Source organism: Vombatus ursinus, unplaced genomic scaffold, assembly GCF_900497805.2.
Source record: "Vombatus ursinus unplaced genomic scaffold, bare-nosed wombat genome assembly UNPS02014799.1, whole genome shotgun sequence".
Lineage (NCBI taxonomy): Eukaryota > Metazoa > Chordata > Mammalia > Diprotodontia > Vombatidae > Vombatus > Vombatus ursinus.
The window spans coordinates 12,994,257-13,017,001 of NW_020954577.1; the positions used below are offsets into that span (position 1 = coordinate 12,994,257).

Below are 22,745 nucleotides of genomic sequence, written 5' to 3' on the forward strand. Positions count from 1 at the left end.
TATGTCTTTGCCTGTATGAATGAAGACCATTGCCAATGCGGGAAAGGAAGCCTTGTGCAGGTTTACAAAAAGGAAGAAGCTTCCCCTGCGCAATTGTGGGTATTTAAAGAAACTCATGAACACAACGGTTCCTCTCCTGTGTTCTGGGGCCACATAGCTCTCTTCCAGGAAGGAGTCCACAGCACACCATGCCTTATGCTGGGACTGGTGGTGTGGCTAAGTTACCATTGCTTTCTCCAGCAAGAAAATTTGTCATTCACTGATTTTCTGAATGACAGAGGGGAGAGGGAAGCTTTGATCCATCATTTCCTGGCCAGGGGCTATAATCTTTTTTTTTCCATTATCTAAGAAAAGCATTCTTTTCTCTGACTTTAAATAACAAAACAAAACAAAAATCAACCTATTTTGATAGAAGCCCATCATAATGGCATCTGGTATCCTGTCAAATACTAACAACTCTTTTGTAACGATGGTAATTTTCATCTCAGTTATATATTTCCACACACAATCGAAATCATGTGAACATCTTACTTCAAGTCATTGTGTGGGGTTCCTTTCCGGCGCAAAGAAGCTACATTTTAGCCAAATGACTAAGGGCACGTGCTGACTTATTGCTATGATAGCCTGCATTATCTAGTGTGTTAAATATGCATTCACCACCAGAAAATCAGGACCGACTCAGTTTAATAAAGTTTCAAACATCTGCACATCTGGAATGATTACCCCTGGAAATAAACAGAGAGCTCCCCAGCATGACACCTATAGGGCATTCTCACAAAGCCATCTATTGTGTTGGAAGGAGAAAGCATGGGGCTCTGACTCTTTTACTGCTTTAAGATATTCCAGCAAGGACTTTTGCATCATGAAATAGATTCGCTAACATGCAAGCAAACCTCACCTTTTTCAAAACAGAAGACAAATTCTTACCCCCAATTTAAGCAAAAGCAAATGGTGATGAAGCCACAAAGGGTATCCTACAACTCTGGGAAGAAAAACTGCCATCTCCCTATAAAGCAAATTAAACTTCCCAGCTCCAATTAGCTGCCAATTAAGGAGCATGCTGAAATGAATGAATCTTTCCAATGTGGATCATTACTGAGCTGAAATAAAAATAGTAACTATGGGCACAGACTTCTACGTAATGAACAGAACCTGGGGTTCTAAAACATCAACAATTTTGGCAGATTTTGAATGATGTTAACTTTATAAGTCATTGAGGGAAAATTTCACAAGCTGCAGGGATCCTGACATCCCATGGGAAAAAAAAATAGCTTGCCATACTTTAAAGAATTTGATTCCAGCTTCAGAAAAGGAATAAACAAATGGACAATATTTCTGGGTCAGTCCCAAATGGGTAGATAAAAACAGGAAATTTCCATTTCATCACTATATCAAAGGAGAGGAAGCATGATGAAAAGAAAAAGTGCTAATTTCAGTCAGAGACATCTTGTTCAAGTCTCATTGCTGATACGTACTGACTGAGTGACCTTTGGCAAGTAGCGTTAGGAACCTCTCTAAGATACAAAGTGCCTAGAATTGCATTGGAAGAGGGAATTGCAGCTACAGGTCTAATTTAATCATATCCCATCAAAAATTCCCATGCCTCCTTGCCCCTCCTTGTTTCACTTTTTTTCCTCACTTCTCACACCACTGACTGGGTTGTGATAACCCAGGACTGTGTGGAGAAGGATTAGCAAGAACAGGGGTTCCATGAACTCAATCTATGAGATTGATTCGAGGCTTGGTCTACCCAGGTGATGCTAGATTGGTGGTAAGCATCTGGATCTTTTTACAACAAGTTGATTAATTAGATAGTTATGTTGGCACTGGCCACCTATCAGAATATAAACCAAGATGATTAAATATCCCAGTTCATATCTCCACTCTTCCTATTCTGTCCCCAACTTGGAGTCTTAATGATACATAATAAGGTAGTGAGTTCTGATCTAATCAAACTAAATAGTATTTACAAATATGTACACACATATATACATATTATTGGAGAGAGAGACAGAGAGAGACAGAGAGAGAGAGAAGAGGAGAGGAGAGTGGGGGGAAGACAAGAAGTGGGAAGGTGAAGAGAAGGGGGAGTGGAAAAAAGAAGGGGAGAGCAGGGATGGAAAGAAAGAAAAGAGAGAAGGAAGAAAAAATGAAAGAAGGAAAGAAGGGAGAAAAGGAGGAAGGAAGCAAGGAACAGATGTGGGATTTGTCAGGTTTTTGTCCCACCTCTGCTCTCTAAGTTAGGTTCAGACATTATATTGCTCTCTGAGCATGGTCTAATCCAGGACCAATGTCTTTTTTCTTAGTTCTCACAACTTTGGAGACTCAGAACAAGGATGTTCCATTCTGGCCATCATTTTACTCCCTGACCTCTTAGTGCAGGTACAGATACATAGTTCTCACCAGCCCAACCCAGACGGGTCTTTCACTTGGTCTATTGCCTCTTTTTCTGCTTTATAGGTCATCTAGGCTCTTTTTTTAATATCTTCTGTGGTAGTTCCTTAGATCTCATTGAATACGTGGATTTATTCAAGACCAGGATTATGAGGAAAAAGAGAAAATGCTTTTGTCTGACACATTCAAAGTTGTTTGACTGACATACATGAATGGGTTATCAATTTTCATCCCGAATGTTTCAAGCATCATAGCAACCAACCATTATGAAGATGAGAAATGAGTCCCGTCTGCTCGTCTCTTAGCTCTCCTGGCGTAAACAATCCCTTCCTCTCAGGGAATTGCAATTGAGAGAATGAATCTCTTCTTGTGCTGTCTACTCCAGCTTCACTTTAGCACCAAGAGGAGTGTCTGAGTGTGGGAGGAGGATCCTAACTCTAAGGAAATTGGCTGACTTTCTCCTTGGTAGATCCCAGTTTCAGGCCCAGGCCCTGAGAAAGCCTCGCTCTGTTCACTCCCTTTCAGATAATGCAAGGCTTTACTTGATCCTGGAATCCTGGAGTGCTCCGCAAGATTGCTCATTCCTTGGGTTGTCAGGGCAGTCCTCCAGCTACAGGAGGTTTCCTTACTTTGTCTTACTTTTAGAGCAACATTAATAACAATTCGCCTCATTATAGGCTCTAAACAGACTTTTTTGGTGGAGTGATTAATTGCTGTATTTCTTCCCCGTTGTTAGAGGTGGTGTTTTTTTTTTTTTAATCCATTCCATTGGAAATGATCTCCACACCTGAGGAGTGGGTACCCCTCCACCCAAACAGGCACAAACAAAATGTTTTGAAAAGTAATCACTTGTTTAAAAACTAGAAATTGAGGCTTCTGTGTTGGGAGGAATGTGCCGGCCACATCCATAACCCAGTGAAATTTAAGCCTGGTAAATGATCTGGCTGCCTCAAAGTGAAGTCTTTGCCTTTCTATGGTGGCCTTTCGCCCCGGCCTTTCCTCCAATCTGAGAAGAGATGATGTTGATGGAACATATAATGGCCCCTTTCCTGGGCAGTAAAGCCAGCAACAAAGCTCCATAATTAAGGTGACCGGGGAGGCCCGGCCCAGCAGGCTAGTGGTGTGGAGAACACTTTTAGGACTTCAAACACTATCAAAGTCACTGAGACCCAGGCCCAGCTCAGGCCTGGTATGAATTAAGCCTCACTTCCACACGCACTTTTCAAATCCAAGCTCAAACAAGAAAGCCAAGGCCTTCTGGATTTCATTAGACCCAATTATCTTATCTGTTTCATCTCAGGCCTGACCCTAAGGCTGGCAAACAGCTATAGGGTGGGAGGGGGAGTGATTTCGGGGGGGCTGTTGAAAAAGACCCCCTATCCCAGCCAGCCAATAACTGGAGGAGTTGCTAATTAAAACACCATCACCCCCACTGCCTGCCTCTGGTGATTAAATATTTTCAAGCTTTTGTAAATAATTTTTCCATTCTTCGCCTAGAGCCTCAAAGGCCCAATCCATGTAGTAATTTATTTAGTTTGTTGGAGAGCACCATTTGTTAGAGGGCAGGCTGGCCCGTGAAAGAACTTTGGGAAACTTTCTGGCCTCAGCAGAATCTGGAAGGTGGCAGTTTCTAAAGGAACCCAAGACATCTATACATGAGGTTCTGATGTGACTGGATTCTAAAGAGACTGCTCTTTAAACAGTGATATGTGATATAATAGGGTTTACGCTAAGTAAAGAATCAGATCTGCTCAAATATTGACAAACTCAGGCAACCTTAAGAGCATTTCATTTGTAGAAACACTAGCAAAGTAGGCGATTTTTTCCCCATTCTCATTGGGAGTGTGGGCAATGACCAGCTTCAAAGAGTAGCTGGATAAGAACAACACCTAGGACTCCAGCTCATATCCAGTCTGAGATTAGCTCAAATATCCTAAGATGTGCTTGTGGACATTTGGGTAAGCCTCATAAAAACAGCATTCCATGTTCATAGACAGAGGGGGAGAGGGGAGAGGGAGAGAGGGAGAGAGAGACAGACAGACAGAGACAGAGAAAGAAAGAGATAGAGATCCAGAGGTAGAGATAGAGAGAAAAAGAGCAAAGAGACAGGGAGACAAAAAGAGACAGAGACACAGGGCTCATTTCAGATGGACTACATTAATAATGTTGCCCAGATAATTTATGGCTAGATTGATCTGGGGTATTATGGCTGCCCTATACTTGGGTAAGCAGGATACAGGAAAACAAAGCATTTTATTCACTGCCTTGGCAAGCACTTAAAATATCCCTGGGACTGGAAAATACCATATGTATTCTAGTCATATTTCCAACACAGGACACACCTCCCTTCCCACTCATAAGCACCTCCAATGGCCGGCCACTCAGCTGAGTGCACTTTGAATGCACCTACTGGCCTGTCCACACACCCAGAGCCAAACAAGGCCTCCTCCTCTCCCCTCTGCACTACAGAGCTGACGAGCATATGCATCCTTCCATGCCAACATGCCTCAGGCACATATGCACACACACACACACCCAGCCCTTCAAGCCAACTGAGCTCATGTTTTAATGGAAGAAAATAAAAAAGGACTTTTTTTTTCTTTTTGAAGAATTACAAGGGGAACAAGGCAGTGTCCTCATTAGCTAAGCTCACCAGAGCAGGTATGAAACCAAGTTGAGCGACCCTTGCCTCCCGTCTCTGTAGTTCTTGACATGACACTTTGGTCTTGCCCTAAATAATGGGCTTTTAATAAAACCGTCCTCCAAAGGTCAACAATTAAACAATACATAAAGCACCAGGGAGAAGCCTTGAGGTTCTCTTCCAGGCTGGAGCCATTCCAGACGGGCCCATGTGGATGTTTTACGGGGTGCAGTGCATTGTTATGTTCCAAAGTTATTAAGAGACAGCAAACTGCTCACTTGGGTACGACGAGGCATTTGGGTTTGGTCCAGAGCTTTTGGCTCAGTTCAAAGGCTTCCCTGGAGGCTAAAGGGTTACTATTTTAATCTTTCTCCCCACCTTAACTCCTTCCAAGGCATTCTTGGAAAATTCCACATCTTTTTTCTTCTCTTTTTCTTTTGTTAAAGCTCGGAGTGACAGTGGGGAAAAGACTACAGGGTCTAATCATAGAGTGGCGAGCTTCTCAATAACTTTTTTTTCCTAATTTTGAAATTAGAAAACAATAGTCCCATGAAACTAATACCTACCTGTGTTGGCCTGCATCCACACATATTCAGAATTAGCTCATTTTACTCCCACTTTAATCTTTCACTGGACTCCCTGATTTTATTGTAAGTTGTCCCAACCTTTAAAAATATATAGCTAATCGTTGGGCACACAGGGGTTCTTCCCAGGCCTCACAGTCTGATAGAGGCTCCATCAGAAGCCAGCTCCTGCCCCTTTTATCATGTACGAGCCTGCCTTCCTTATGGTGCAAATCTGAGTAGCCAGCCAACATTGTCATCCACATGAAGTCCTAACCCCCTCCGAAGTCAATTTTGCTCCCTTCTCTCCAACACTTAGACAAGAGAAAGCCGAGCGGCAGAGAAAGTGAAGGCATCGGGAGAAGATGAAGGTAAATATATCCAAATCTCATTGTAGAACAGCAAGAAGTCACTACTCATGGAGGAAAAAAAGGAGGAGGGTATGGCCTGGCAGCTAGTTCTTTGAGACAAGCGGGTTCGGAACATGGTGGCGCTGGACGGAAAGATTGCCCTCAGAGTGACCCTCTCCTTGTTCTAGGAAACGTTTCCCTTAGAAACTTGAAGACATTGTGTGACTGTCTTTCGGTTGCTGCTGCTGCTTTCTAAGTATCATATTCACTAATACAAATGCTTATTTGAATTAGAAATTGAGTTTCACCAAATATCGTCTACATTCAAGGAATTACGATGCAAGAAAAATCCTAGAAAAGCCATTTTTAGTTTTAAAGTTTGAATAATCTTGCTTCCTAAGCGTAAGGAAGATAAAAGAAAGTACTTAGCCTCAGCACAGCCCTCTGCTCTGCTCTAGGGGATAATTGCATCTGAGTATCCTGAAATCACAAGGCAGTGTGACTTAGAATTTGGTTTGATTTCAAAATGTCAATTCATTCATCTTTCCCCACAGCTTCATAATCACAAAATATCCATCGTAACCATACGATGATTATTTCCAAGAGCCTTTCCATGCTGTGAGATCTGTAAATATTTCCCAAGGTCTCTGCCACCCATTGGGTTTTACATCAGCCTCTGGATATCTGTAGAGGGGAAGGTGCTTTGAAGCACCAGGACTAGATGTTGGTCTATCCACTGGAAAACATAGGTAGGCAGGGAGCAGTTGCCAGGGCGCCATTACATGAGGGATGCATTACAGGAGTTTGACGCCACAAACCAGACTAAATTGTGATTATGAACTATATTTCCTTGGTGCCAAGAATGCTGTCCATTCCCCAGGTGTGCAGGCACCCTTCAGGCAAAACCTTCACCTATACCTCAAAGGCTGCCATGTCAGGAAATCATGAAAAGGTTACCCCTCCAACTCAGACAGAATTTCTCTAATTGAACAAGATTTCTTTAGGGCTGATTCACCATTCATGGGAATATCAAGCCTGCTCCTTGTTTACTACATCCAAACACATGGAAGAGCAGGGTGCAATTTACCTCTGCAAAGTAAGATGCTCTTTTCCCTTTCATTTTGTCTACCATCCCAGGAACTCCATTCTGTGGAATTGAGTTGGCATGTTTCAGGTTGGTGGCATGTTCCAAAACCCGACAGCTTCAAAATGTGAGCAATGAGTCAAGTGTAAGAAGGGATATTTTTTATCCTTTTAAATGAATACAGAAAAATATGCTTTTTGTTATTAAGAGCTTTTTTAATATTCTGGAGATTCAAGTTCCATGGAAATCTCCCCTAAGGATGTACAAAAGGCCTCACTCCACAAACTCAGTATCCTATGTATGTTTCCTATCCTAGTATGTCATATCATTCCAAATGATGCTGTTGAGTATGAGACGAGGAGATGATTGCAGCTGATGTAATTGATGGGAGCTTCTCTGACAGGTCGGGGGTGGGCCAAGTTTCTGGCTCGGGGCGCTAACAAACTTTAACTGTGAAGTAGAAAGCCATCACCTTCCTGGGGCAGCAGTTACTAGTACAAATGCTGGGTGAATCTTGGGCATGTGGGGCACATTTTATGGCAACCTTTCATCTTGTAAAGCAAATTGAGTTATCTCTAAGCATGGGAATCCCTTTCTTTCTTGGAGGGACCAGCTAGTGGGAATTGTTAATGGAACAAATCTTCTTAATTTGGCTTCTTTAGAATAGTTTCTAATTCTACAATGAAAAATAATAGCTAACATTCATACAGTTCTTTAATATTTGCTAAGCACTTTACATATATGTATGCATGTATATATTCATGTATACATATATATTATGTTACGTGTTGTATTTATTTTGTATCCACTCACAGGTGAACACGCTGGCTAGCTTGTAAGAAGAATCCTCCTCCTGGAGGATTATTTCCATTTTGTTCACATATTCCAGTATCTGGCACATAGAAGGTGCTTATTAAATGCTTGTTAAATGGCTCTTTGATTGATTGATGAATCTTAGAAGATTCTGGGCTCCAATAGAGTCCACCCTTCAATAGAAAAAGAAATGGGCAAAGTAAAAACTATTAAGAATGTGTCTAATTTTTTTAAGTCACATTTTAACTGCTTCATGTGATCAACTTCTTTCCTTTATTAGGAAGCAGCTAGGTAATATAGTTGATAGGACAGTTCCAGAGTGAGGAAGACATGAGTTCAAATCCTGCCTCAGACACTTACTAGGTGTGAGATCCTGGGTAAGTCACTCAACCTCTGTCTGCCTCAGTTTCTTCAACTGTAATATGGGAATAATAGTTGTTCTGAGGATCAAACAAGATATTTGTAAAGCCCTTAGCATAATAGTACATACTATGTAGGTGTTTAACAAATGCTTTCTTCCTACCTTTTGACAAGTAAAGTTATTTCTTTCATGTAATCTAGTCTCTGACTGTTTTTTTTTTAATCTGAAGTAGGATAATGTTTATAATGACCCAATCTTATTGATGTCAAACTCAAAAAGGAGACTTCCAAAGAGGTTCCCATGCTTGGCAGGTGTGCCTAAGATCAATTTGCCATCAAGGTCAAGGAGCAGAAATTCGGAGGATATCTAGAGGCACACATCTCTAGAAACTGTAATTTTTTGATGGAAATTGGTACAATGTGTGGTACAGATGAGAAGACAGCACATATTTTTGGATGCTTATTTATTCCTAAAATTAGAAAGCAGACAGGATTGATCCTGCAAGGATTCCTGAAAATCCTACTGGATACATTTTGGCTTTGACCCAAACTGATTGATCTTGGGCCATCTGCTTATGCAGAAGTATTGGGAAGAAAAAGAGGAGAATACACCATATGCCATCCTGCAGACTATGCCGGGCGCAGTCTCAGTTTTGTAGCTCCTCATTGGAATAGGAAAAAAAAGAAAACAACAATCCTAGGCAAGGCGCCTTAGAGGGCTGTTCCCAGAGTTGATAGACATGTTCACATTTTCAACCCATCTCTTCCTTATTAGTGGTTTCCCAGATATGGAAAATGTGGGCCTGGTTTGGGAATGATGATAAATGGTCTGGGAAAGGTGGTAGGAGGGCCGATATGACATATACGGCATTTCACATTGGGAAATTGTTTCAAGAAATCCCAGCCCTTTTCCCAAAGCATCTTGGCTGCCGCTGGGAAAATACAGGACGTGAAGGTACTTTTGTTATTATTAACTATTGTGAATCTGCATCCACACTGGCTAGCATCACCCACAGCTCTTACGAGCCAAGTGAAATCCCATGACTTCTCCAAGCATCAGAAGTGGTGAATAAAAGGCAAAGAGTTATTTCTCTACTTCGTTGGGGAACATAAAACTTCAATTCTCACCTTATATTTAATGAAAGACAACTTCAGGTGTACCCAAGCTGAATCATACTAGCTTAAAAAACTCCTCCAAATAACTTAATAGAACGACAGTATGTCAATGGATCTGGGATCTAGCTCATTAGTGATCATATTTCTTTCTAACAATACAAATTGGCATCCATTTGTGCCTGTCTATCTCATGTGGCCCTCATCCATGTCCTTCCATAAAACCAACTCAACACAGCGGAGTCTTCTCGTTCTCTTGATCTTGTACAGAAACCAACGGAACATGAAGGCAATCCATCAATGATCCATCACTCTTACTTCATGCTTAGTTCATCTGTCTGTCCATTGATGTATTTGTCTAATTATATTCACTATATCTCTCCCACTGGGGTGTGAATGAATTGTTTCTTTCTTTCTTTTTTTCTTCTGCCCTTCTATCCCCAGTACCTAGCACAGAATCAAGTACACATTTGGCAGAGAAAATGGAAGCAAAACCATGGATCTGGAATCACAAGGGAAGGAGCCTCAACTTTGGAGCATGTGAGTAAAAAGTCCACTGTACTCAGGTAACCTGGGCAAGTCCCTCAATTTTCCTGGGCTTCAATGTCCATGTCAGCAAGGTAAGGGGGTTGAACTGAATGGCCTGAGGTCCTTACAAACTTTAGATATGGGGTTCTTAATCTGGAGCCTGTGAACTTGCATTGAAATATATTTTGATAATTATATGTCAACATAATTTATTTCTTTTATAATTCCATGGATTTTATTTTATTATCTTAAGAACATTATTCTGAGAAAACATTCATAGATGGTCAAGGCATAGGAGTGGGGAGTCCATGATACAAAAGTGATTAAGAAGCCCTGGTCTATGAGATCTTTGATCATATGATCCTATGAATTAATCCTTTCTCTGAAATGCTAATGACTTCCCCTGTAAGGTTCCCTCCCATTTACTTTCCATTTATCCTGTATATAATTATTTGTGTACATGCTCTCCCCTCCATTTGAATGCAAGCTCCTTGAAGTCAGGGATTGTTTTCACTTTTTATTTGTATCCCTCAACATTTTTCACAGTGCCTGGCACAGAAGAAGAATTTAAATGCTAGGTGGTTTCCTGATAGTCTTTGCAGAAATGATTTTCCCTCTCTGAGCCTCAACACGCCTACATATAAAATTACGTTTTTGAACAAACTGATCTCTGAGGTCCCTGATAGCTCTAAATAAATCATCAGTTCTTTCATCCGATGATGAACATTTTCATCTCAGACAATTAAATAATGGCCTGGCAACCACAAAGAATCATGGGTAGGATCTTGCTTGATCTCACATTGGCATCTTTTGGAGGAAAGGGTCAGAGTAAAGTTGGTTGGAAATATACCTTCATTAGAAGGAGGAATGGAGTGAGATGTTGTAATGGCTCCATGAAGCCCCAGAGGTGATTCCATTGTAGCAGAAAGTTCAAACACAAATGGAATTCTTAAAATGTGGCGGCTGGCTTGGCAAGATCATCCCTATAAAGTAACCACACATGTAAGTCCTGACTTTTACCAGCCCACACGCTAGCAATGATAGGAAAAGGACTGAATGGGCACCTCTCTAACGTGCACTGCTTCTTACCTGGGATCTATCATGTGTCTTTTCTGAGATAGCATTTTTTAAAAAAGCAAAAATAAGAAATCACAAGCAGGCGAAATACCATCTCTCCTGTAGTCCCACCCCCCATCCCCCACTCCCAAACACTACAAATCTGAGAACTCACATGCCTTCTTATCCTGTAGAGTGTCATTTGAAAGTGAAAGGAAAGCTCTCCAGCCTCTTCATCCCTGGCACCTAAAAGCAGCACTTAGCATACTGCCTAGCTCATAATAGGTGATTAATAAATGTTTATTAATGGTAAGAACCTTTAGTCTCCTTCAAAGCTCAGCTCCAACACAACCTGCTACATGGAGCTTTCCCGGTCCCCTTAATTGCCAGTGCCTCACCCACTCACCCAAATTACCTCATGAACATCAATGAAGGGAATCATTAGACTTGCATGATTAATTCACGTCACTCACCTTCCAAATAAGCAGGTATTATAAGCCCTAATACAATAGGTGACCAGTAAACAAGAACTTGGAGGGCCATTTCTGACAGCCGGTGGGCTACATAGCCATCATTACAAGTTTTCAGAACGGAGAACAAGTCATTTGTGTTCCCAGTGGTTCGTGTCCATCTCTGCTGTTGTCAGCATCAGGGTAAGAGCTACTTGGGGACTGTGTCAGCAGCATCTTCAGTTCCTAGTCCTGCACCATCTGAACTGAGCTGACAGTTATATTGATGAGGTCAGAGAAGCATTAGGTTCTAGCTCAACTACCTAATCAATCTGGGATGTGAACAGGGTGTTATGAAAGCAAGCAGAGGTGACCCCAAGAAATACAAGCAAGAGCTGGTGTCCAGGGCCATGGCTGGCTCAACTTTGTTCAAACTGAATTGGCCAAACTGCTAAATGCATCCCAAATAATAGTGAAAGAGACTGGCCCTGCCATGATGACTTGCCCAGGGTCACACAACAAATATGTGTAAGAAGTGAGCGCTGAGTCAGAGGTTTTCCCCTAATAATAATCATGGAACTGTATCGAGTGCTTCAAGGTTTGAAAGTACTTTATGCATCACATCTTCCTTTGTCTTTACAGTAACTCTGTGGAGGAGGTATTGGGAATAGCCTTCCTCATTTTACAAATGAGGAAACTGAGAAGTTGAAATAATTTGCCCACATTCACACAGGTGATGAGTGAAGGAGATGGGATTTGAGTTCAGGTAATCCTGACTGCAAGGCCTCTACTCTGTCCATTACACCACATGGCATCATCAACTATGTAACACCATTAGACAGCTCAGGATCTTTAGCTCCTCTGTTGTTTTCCCACAAACTTGCATTAGCAAATGTTTATTGAGTTTTGGTAAGATACTAAGTGATAGATGAGGAAATGGACATTTTGCATTAAAGCCTTTTCTAGAAAGGAACTCACCAGCTCTTTGAGGATCTTTAAAGCCTTAAGGTGTATGCCACAGAAACATAGAAACATGCATGAGAGAAAATGATTTCATAATTACAAAAGAACTCCTTCCTGGATTTAAAATCCTCCGTGAAATCCCAAATTCTTAGCATTGCAAGTGACCTCAGAGGCAATCCAGTTCAGCCCCTGACTGAACAAGAGATATCTGCATAATAATCCTCCAACAAGTGGTCACTCAGCCTTAGTTGATGTGATGGCATCCAATGTTGAGGAACTAATCATTGCCTTCATGCTTTTGGAGAAATGCCAGTGTCCAATAGGAACCTAGCTGTTGGACTTTGGTGACCCACCTGGGAAGTCAGCAAACAAACATCATTTTATAGGACACAAAGATTCTGCTTTTACACTTAAAATCTACCTAATTCTTTTCATTGCTGGGCTGAGTCAATACTTTGGATTCGTTTTTCTCTTATCTTGGTTTCAAAGCAAGAAATTCACCATCATTGCAATAGACTCCATCCAAGGTAAGTGATTCATGTAAGTCATCATAAATAACATTTCTAGAGCATCCCTAAGGTCCATGGAATTGTATGAGGAACATTTGTTGGCTGCTGACTGTATGTCTAGAACTCTTTCAAAAGGCTATGGATCAAATTTGAATAAACAGAAGCAACTGCATGAAATAGAACAAAACATACGACAGAGAAAAATGTTGAGCTACCTTTGTGAAGCAATATCTACTTTGTGGGGTCAAGAGATTATTGCTCTTTATTTATTAATTTATATTAATTAATTAATATTTATTATATTTATCTTTTATATATAAATATATAATATTATTTATATATTATATTTAATTATATTAATTAATTAATATTTATTAAGAACCTACTTCATGCTAGGCACTGTGCTAAGTAATGGAATACAAAGGCAAAGATTGAAACAATCTCAGCCAACAAAGAGTTTGTATTCTTTTGAGATAGCTATCAACGTCATGGAGCTTCCCACAAATACCTGCATGCCCTGCTCATCTTTGCTGTCATTACCGCCATCATTTCCCTTTTTCCTTCTTGGGCTCCTTTGCTACTCCTGCCATCCTTGAGATAGAGACCAATCAGAAGTCCATAGAATACAACACAATCTGCATATCACCAGAACCACAGAGGCAATGGAAATAAAACTTCCACAGTGGAAAATTCTGGGCATTTTTACATTATACAAATTATTAGATCTGCAAGGAGATGATTCTCCTAAAGTGCCTTATAATTGGGACAGAAATGCATCACATAAAAGAATCACTGTGAATTTGAGTCAGTACTTTGCTTGCTTAGCCAAGGCATCTATTATTACTTGTCACAGGTGGAAAAGTGAACCATTGGCAGGCTAATGGTTGCCTTTTCCAAGTACTCCAAGATGAGAAACTGGACCTCAATTTATAGTCTTGCAACCACATTGAAAAGATATAGACTAAATTCAGCTGATATAGAGTTGGAAGACAAAGAAAGGCAGTACAAAACATTTGGGAACGAGTAGCATATTAACAGGAAAACCCATTGCAGCATTCTGGTTGGGTGCTTACTATTGTTTGCCTAGACGTACCAAGGTTACCAACAGGAAAGGTAATTTCCCACAGTCCTTCAGGCTAGCAATGTTTAGCCTACCAATGTCCCTTTAGTCATATTATATTTTAGAAATACAACAGAAAAGGACAGGACAAGAATCTTGTTTCTACATTACCAATGCAAATTCCTGCCAATCCATCCTTCTCCTCCACACATACACATACACACTATTTGAGGTTACATATTCTAGGCTTTCTCTTCTTATGTTCAGGAAAAAGTTGCTTTTTGAAAGCTATATTTTAAATAATCTTGGGTCTGTAGTCCTATGAAAGCCCACTTCATTTGAGGTCTAAGCACATTGGGTCTGTATATTTAGATATAAAAATACTTGCATACAAGTGAGATTTGATGAAGAGGATCTTTCCCTTATTTTGTGATTTATGCATTAAATGAATAAGTGCTTTGTCTTATGCTTTGGTTAAGAGTTATTGTTGAGTCAAATACTGACTGGCATAGGATAGTTCCTGGACCTGTGCCTTCATTAGTATATGTGACTCCCAGAGGAGGAAATTCCTTCTACCAATGCAAGTCAGCACCTGATCTGCATTATACAGTCTGAGAGAATTGCCTAGACCACTGAGAGGATAAATGAGTTCCCCAGAATTACACAGCCAATAGGTGTCAGAGGTGGGACTTGAACCCAGGTCTCTAAATTCAGCTTTTTGTCTATTGCTGCATTGTATTTAATTCGTTAAGAATCTATAATTTCACCATTGTGAGTGGTCCTTTCTTCTTCATAGATTGTGAGCCTATGACTTGGTATTTGTTGCCAAAAGAAATTCATCAGCTAGAGGTCAACGTCCCCCAAATGGAACCCTCTGAACTCAGCCAGATTGGCCACAGGACATCAGGCATACAATCCATCTGTGAGGTAACAGCTGAAGCCTTTCCAGCTTCGACGGGTGTGACAAAGCTGTCAATGCACGGTGCCATGAAGCAAGGGTCATGTCTACTCTATAAGGAAGGATGAGAGGAGGATTTGGACAATGGGCTTGAGCTCTGTTCAACTCAACATACAATGATTGTTAATGCCTCTAGTCTGGTTGCCAATCCCCCAAAATAAAGAAGAGACATAACCGTGACCTGAAATCCTTTCTGGAGGCAGTCAGGGGATCAGTCCTATGGCTATACGTAATTCTACGTGAAGAGTCTAAAGCATATTGCCCTCTTCCACTAAGCTGAGGATAAGTTACAACAGCAGGAAACTTGGGAAGTGGGTATTGTCATAACCATCATCGATGGTAAGAAGCAGTTCCCCTCCGCCCCCTCTTTTAAAGATTCTCTTAAAAAAACTTTCATTTCATTTTCACATTCCAGTGACACACACGTCTCCTGGCACACACCCAAAAGGCACCTCCCTTGTTTATAGATAAATAGTGTTAACCAATACAAACCATTATATTATCCTGTCTGAAAATGTTTGATTCATTCTGGGTCTAATCCCCACCTCTCTGCCAAGGTAGAAAATGAACAAGATTCATTGAATTTAAGATCAGTCATTTCAATAATCTAAGTTCTTTTGACATTATTCCCCTTTACATGACTATGAATGAATAAGTAAATAAATGAATATGCATTTATTAGCTGCTAACCTCATGCAAAACAATATGTTAAGCACTGGGGACATAAATAGGCAGACTTTTCATCTCTCTTATAACTGAAACATTTCTAACCCATAAGGTTATGGCCAAATGAAAGGTAAGGCAATATCTGCTCCCCAGAAGCTCATATTCAAATAAAGAGAGACAGAACACAGAGGGAAGTGAGCTTCAAGTCACAAGGTCCCAGCAGTCCTTACAGAGCAAAGGCAGTTGGCAATGTAACCTCTTTCATACCATCTCCATTGATAAATCATGTCCATTTCTTTCTTGAACCATTGGAAAGTGTCAAGAATTTTAATGGGAAGAAATTTCTTGTTTGAATCTTCTGGATCTGTGGTCATTGCATAAATCATTCTCTTGACTTTGCTTAGCATCAGTTCATCAAAGTTTTCCTGTTTCTCTGAATTCTTCACATTCACCATTTCAAAAAATAAAGTTTAATCACTTCTATATAGCACAGTTTGTTCAGCCATTCCCTATACTTGGAATACACTGGCCCTTCACCTCTCCCTCTTAGAATGTCTAGTTTCCTTCAAGGCTGAGCTCACCTTTTACACAAGCCCTTTCCTGATACCCCTGGTGCTAGTACCTCTCCCCAAAAATATGATTATATATTTATTTTGTACATATTTATTTGTGTACATTATATCTCTGCTAATAGAAAGTAAGCTCATTGAGTAAGGACTTTTTAAACTTCATATTCCCAGTGCCTAATACAGTTCCTGGCCCATGGTAGATATTTAATAAATACATATTGATTGATTGAGTAAAAATAGCTAATCCATCATTTATTTTGTGAAGTGAGAACATTTGGGAACATCATGGAAACTCCCAGCTCTTCTACAGTCCAGTGCTATGAAAAGGTATGGGCATGGCCCATAGAAGTAGGGCCGTAAAAAAAATATAGAAGAGTTCTGTTTGGTGGGACAACAGGCTGGGACAGCTCCCTATTGGAAGGTCAAGAACCTTACCATGACTGTGGAGTTATATGGTTGCTTTGTAGGTTTGCATATGTAAGCATGTTCAAGATGGCAGGATCTTTTAAAGTCACACAAAGTTAAAAAAATACTCTCAAGACGCCAGATTGACCTTGGAAGCAGAAAAATGCAGTACTCACACGAGGTCAGATTTAAGCCCTGACATCTTGTAGTCCCTTTTAGGAATTAATGATTCAACTTAACATTTTGAAATATAGGCAAAGAGCAAAAATAAAATGGAAACCCATATGGTTTCCTAGCTTATTTCTGTGTTTAGGTGTGATGTGAATTAACATAAAAATATGTTCCCGGACCACCCACAAGTCTTCCAGCAGATAGTAGTTCTTTTATTTGCCTTGTGACCTCTTTATTCTATAGGGTGGCTTTAACACAGTATATTATAGCAACTTGGGCTCAAAGAGCAAATCCAGAAAGTGGGTGGGGTTGAAGTGAGAGTTGCCACTGGCATCTGGTACCTCTTTGAACTGTGGCCTCAATCCACTTATCCCCTTGACAGGAGAAGGCTTCCACTTGGCCGGATTTCTTGCTGTGGATCTCCTTTATAACTCAAGAATAAAGAACACCCAGTTCTCCAAGACATAAAGAAGTCAGAAGTGGAGAAGGGGATTGTGAGAGATACCACAAGGCAAGAATTCCTTATTTTACTGTTCTGAGTACAATTTTAATACTATGACTATCACAGATATGAAATATCAAATCTATCAAGGCCCTTGCTTATTAGCTGGAGGCTGAATCAGTCACTTTGAGAGATCCTTCCAAAAGAACGAAAGTGCTACTGTATCATCTAGAATCAGAGATTATGATTATTCATTATTCTTTCAACATCATCTAGTCTTAAGAGTAAAGCAGAGGGGCAGCTAGGTGGTGCAATGGATAGAGCATCAGCCCTGGAGTCAGGAGGACCTGAGTTCAAATCCAGCTTCAGACACATAACACTCACTAGCTGTGTGACTCTGGGCAAGTCACTTAACCCCAATTGCCTCAAAAAAGACAGACAGAGAGAGACAGAGAGAGAGAGAGAGAGACAAGCACAAGCAAATGAAAAAAAGAAATATAAAGAGGTGCCTTCTGGACAATAGCAAGAGGACTTAGTCTATAAAGAAGGTCGTATTATGTATTCTTGGTGGGGTTCCCCTTCCCTCGTATTGTCTCGTCTCATATCTCTACTGCAGAGAGCACAACTCCTATGGGCTGGCCATGTTGTTTGAATGCCAAACACACACTTGCCTAAAAGACTATCTTATGGAGAACTCACACAAGGCAAGTGCTCACAAGATGGTCAGAAAAAGTGATACAAGGACACTCTCAAGGTCTCTCTTAAGAACTTTACAATTGATTGTGTGACATGGGAGACACTGGCACAGGACTGCTCACCATGGCATTCCCACATCAGAGAAGGTGCTGTGCTCTACGAACAAAGCAGAATTGAGGTAAGTCAAAAGAAATGTGAGGTGCATAAATGTAGGGAATGCACCCCAAATGTTCACATGGACTATATGTGCCCAACCCATGGTAGAGCATTCTGAGTTCATATTGGTCTGATCGCTCACAGTTGGACACACCAACTTGACTCTAACATAGTGTCGTCATTTTGGTTTTCTTAGAGAACAAAGGACAACAACCGGCCATTAGTCTAATACAGAAGTCCTTGATTACACAGAAGGACAATGTTAATTCCTTGTTTTTTCATTCAATTACAAGAACTGTTTATTTTTATAAGGGGCTTTCATTCTTGGAATTTCATCAACAGAGAGAGTTTTACTGATGGGCACCAGCATCATAATTTCAATTCTTAGGTAATTGCCTGGGAACCTGAGAGGTTAAGACCCAGGCAGTATGGATCAGAACCTGAACCCAGGGCTTCCTGACTTCAAGACTGGCCAGATTTGTTATGCAGAACTTTACAAGTGGTTTCAAAGGATTCGATGACACATATTTCCTAGAGATGTGACATTATAATTTTTTATCTTTAACTGCCCAGAATAATCCTCAGGAACATGTGCCTAGTAAAGTCAAGCCAGTTCATTTACAGAAATGTATGAGTGACCTAAGGTGAGTATTTATTATTTGTTTTGTCCTCAAAAAGGAAAGCCATGTCCCGGGAAGGGAATTAGCTCCTCAGCCAGGAACTGCCAGTGACCCAGATGTAGGGTGATTGACAACTCAGCTGTTTTTTTCTCATCACTGCCACCAGGAAGTTACGTATGCCAAGTGCTTAGCAAAGTATCATTTATTCACAATTGTTGTTGTTGTATAGTTGTTTCAGTCATGCCTGACTTTTTGTGACTTCATTTGGAGTGTTCTTGGCAAAGATACTGGAGTGGTTTGCCATTTCATTCTCCAGCTCATTTTACAGATGAGGAAACTGAGGCAAATATCATTATTCACATTATTTCCATTGACTAGAAGTAATATAAGACAGAAAGGCAGAGCAGAGGAAGGGCAAGCCCTGGTGCCCCCTGCTGATCATGGACAGGTTGCCAAGCCTCTCAGTGCCCCACATAATTGTTTAAGCAAAGAAGTTACAGGTGGGGTGCCACTTTGCATTGGAGGGAATTTCCTTATCAGGAGTTCCATACACAGATGATAGGTCCAACCCCTTTGTCACAGCTACAAAATGCATATAAGAGCATTCTTCTCGCTCAAAGTATGAATGTTGGAAGTGGGAAAAGAGGAACGAGAGAGAATGCCTTGACTAGTTCATGGAAGGAAGGAAGGAAGGAAGGAAAGCAAGACTTAGAAAATGAGTAATTCTACCCATAGAGAGATTATGTAGGCTCTTGGCCAGTTCACCTGCCCCACAGTGCTCTGGGGTGAAGGTACAAACTAAAAACAAATGGTTAATTGCATGCATTTCTCTTTTATGTCCCTTGTGCTGTCTTCCCAACATTACCTAGTTACATGAAACCCTTGCGTTTTATTAAAATGTTAAAAGGATAATTATTTTAAGCCAGTTTTACCTCAGCAAGAACTTGGGCCTGTATTGAGCTTGTCTGATTGTTTCTTTCTCTGCCCCGATTAATTCCTGCCTCAGTTTACATTCCGTCTCTAATTTGCTCCTGTCTGGGTGAATGGAGTACCCACCTGAATGCTGCAAGGTACTCCACATCTCCCATGGGGGGGTCGAGGCCACCTGTCCAGGCAATATTCACATTATATCCCTCTCCAAGGCCACTTCCAACCTGGGAAAAGGAAGAACGCCACACTGGGTCACAGGGAGGGGGCACAAGGAAGAAAGTCCAAAGAGAAGCAAACAAACCCGGGCGAGCTTTTGAAACAAACATCAAACGACACATCAAATCGGCGGGGCCCTGCTTGACAAGTCATGTTCTGGATTATACACTTGTTCCTGGTTGGGCCACGGTCTCCTGGGAGAGCTCAGTAATCTCATGTAATTGAAAGCACCAGCAAAGGACTAGAAAATTAGGGGTAATCACGCCATGCAATTATGGGCAAGATACAAATAAAAACGGGACTCTGAAGAAAATAAACCTAACCTCATCTGGGGCTCCGCTGCCGGGAAAGAAGTTGCCTTCATCATATCGATGGAGGGAAATGTACAGGATGCTGGGGTCAGCGTAAAAAGCCTGCTGGGTACCGTTCCCATGGTGGACATCCTAGGGGGAGCAAACAGATGGAGTCTTGTCCTGCTCGGTGTGGAGACAGTTTCTGATGCCTGCTTCTCCCCCTACCCCCCACCCCCCACCCCATGCTCCCTCTCTTTATTTCTTTCCTTCCCTGGCTGCATCCCTCTTTTTTATTTCTGCTTCTACTGCCACCCCCTCGACTTCCTGGACTTTGGGGCAAATTACTCTTTAATGCACTCATTTTTTAAACTGGCTTCTAAAAATCAGGAAACCACAGCCAGCATGCCCTAGAGACTCCAGATGAGCAGTCATTGAGAAATCCCAGTCCTTTTGTACAATTAGATATTTATACACCGGCCCTTTGTAGTCCTTGCCCCAGTGATGGAATCTAGCATCCTGTTTTATGGGGGGAGTTTATGACTTATTAACTGCCAACAGTTCATAACCCCTCTGGCTTAATTAACCAGCCTCATTGGCCTCCAAAGAAAGACGAATGTTTAAGCTGCAAGCTCACATTCTGCAGAAGGAGCTAGGGTTTGGAGAGCATTTTCCACTATTCTTGACAGAACACTAAGCCTGAGTGTATTCACTGATTTGCCAAGTTCCACCGCCGAGGTCAAAGGCTCTGCAACCAGCTGAGCAAATTGGCCTTCTTGAAGTGTTCAGTTCAGTGAGCAGTCCCTCAGCAGTTAGATTCACTTCAAAAGAGATGCCAGATGCAGAAAGGACTTCATACTTCATGTTCGTAAAATCGTGACGGCAAGGGTTGAAGACCCAGAAGTATGAGCTCATTAGCTATAAAATCAGTTGGCCCAAAGCAGGCAGAGAGCACGGGGGATTCACACACATCAGGGAGAAAGCTCATGCAATCTGCATAAATCCAACATTATGTGATTGCCTGAAAGTCTTGACCTATCTCCTAGCCTCCATCTCCCACCAGGATAAAAAAAAAGGGGGGGAAGAAAAAGCTGTTGTTTTTTAATCCTCTTCCATTAGACAAATAATAAAAGAAAAAAAATTTGGATACTTGGGTATCTGTAGATGATTCAAAGTTTTCAAAACTCCCCCCTTTTTTCCTATTGTTTCATTTTAGAGCACAAAGTTCCTTGTGTATTGGAATTTATGAGTGAAAAGGGAGGAGTCCAGTTGTATAGAGGTGAAAAAAATCAACAGCCTTTTGTTACACTGCACTAGAAGACTGCAAGTACTTGAAAAAAAAAACTAATAGACTGAGCTTTCCCTTTTTGGACCTAAAAAGTTATGGCCAGCTTTGGGGGTGGGGGCTGGGAGAGGAAAGTGTTAAGTGAACTAGGCTGTGCCTATCTGGGCAAGGGGTGTGCTGTTTGTTATCTGGTGGGGTGTCTCATTCCGGTATAACAAAGGACTAGGAAAAAGTCAGAGAAAATTGATGTTTTTTTCCGAGGTAATTGGGATTAAGTGACTTGCCCAAGGTCATGCAGCTAGTAAGTGTCAAGTATCTGACCTGAGACCAGATTTGAACTCAGGTCCTCCTGACTCCAGGGTTGGTGCTCTATCCACTGCACCACCTAGCTGCTCCAAATTCTTTCTTTAATGATACAAATATATACCATGTAACGGTTGTAGTCTGGATTTTGTAAAGTACAGTTATGAGAACTTGGACAAATGAGTATAAAGATATGGATGAATACAATCATTCAATAAGATTTATCAAAGCCCTAATAATTGCTAGGCACTGTGCTAAGCTCCAGAGATACAAAGACAGAAACAAAACTTCCCCTGTCCTCAAGGAGCTTCCAATCTATTCACCAAAGCATTGTGATAAAACATATCTATTAAATGCTTTAATGTTTGCGAGATGATTTGTGAGCAAATTCTCATGGAGCTCCCTAATAGCCCCTGCAATAGGAACAGGGGTTATTGCTATACTTATTTTATAGATGCGGGAATCGCTGCTGAGAGAGGGCCACCTGACTGGTCCAAAGGAGGACTTGGGTTCAGCTCTCTGCAATAGCAAGTCTGCTGCTTTCTCTACCACCATGCAAAATGAAAGCAATTGTTCTGTATTTTTTAAAGTTCTTTTGGTTGTATTATCTCAGTTCCTCCTTCCAACAACCCCACCAGCAAGACATGAGCTAGACAGATCCTAGAATCCCCATATTTCAAGTGAGGAAAATAACTCATCCAAAGTCACACAATGGTTCAGAACCAGACATTGGAAAAAGCACTAGGTCCACATGAGAGGACTCAGAGTGGAAACTGAGTGCAGACATTCACTGCCTGTGTCACTTCGGTGGTCTCTTTTTACTTCTCCAGACCTCAGTTTGTTCTTCTGTAAAATGGGAGTATTGGACTAGGGGTCCTCTAAGAGACTATCAGGTCCCTCACGGTTTCAACTCTTTCATCCTCTGTTCCTGTGCTGATAGTGGCAGAGCCAATCTCAACCCCAGGCCCCTAATGACTAGGCAGGTCCCTACTGTTTTTACACACTACATGTCATGGTCTTACTGGATTCACCCTTAGCACATTTAGACCTGAGCACATTATCCCACAATGCCCATAACGTGGAATTCTAAAGCACCATTCTGTGAGATTTGTATCAGGTCTTCAAAATCATGTTTGGGAATTTTATGTAGTTTGA

The 22,745-nt window shown here is 41.2% G+C and overlaps 1 protein-coding gene across 12 annotated transcripts in view; it reads right to left on the bottom strand.

The window, feature by feature from the left end:
• HDAC9 (histone deacetylase 9) overlaps nucleotides 1–22,745 on the bottom strand; it is a 698,100-nt gene that overhangs the window by 166,639 nt on the left and 508,716 nt on the right. For 11 of the 12 annotated variants that reach the window (XM_027872084.1, XM_027872079.1, XM_027872078.1 and 8 more), the window contains 2 exons: nucleotides 20,036–20,155; nucleotides 19,623–19,720 (listed from right to left, as the gene is read on the bottom strand). In XM_027872084.1, coding sequence (XP_027727885.1) covers nucleotides 19,623–19,720; nucleotides 20,036–20,155 — 218 coding nt within the window. The remainder of the gene's footprint in view (nucleotides 1–19,622; nucleotides 19,721–20,035; nucleotides 20,156–22,745) is intronic. The other variant, XM_027872080.1, reaches the window with a different exon arrangement.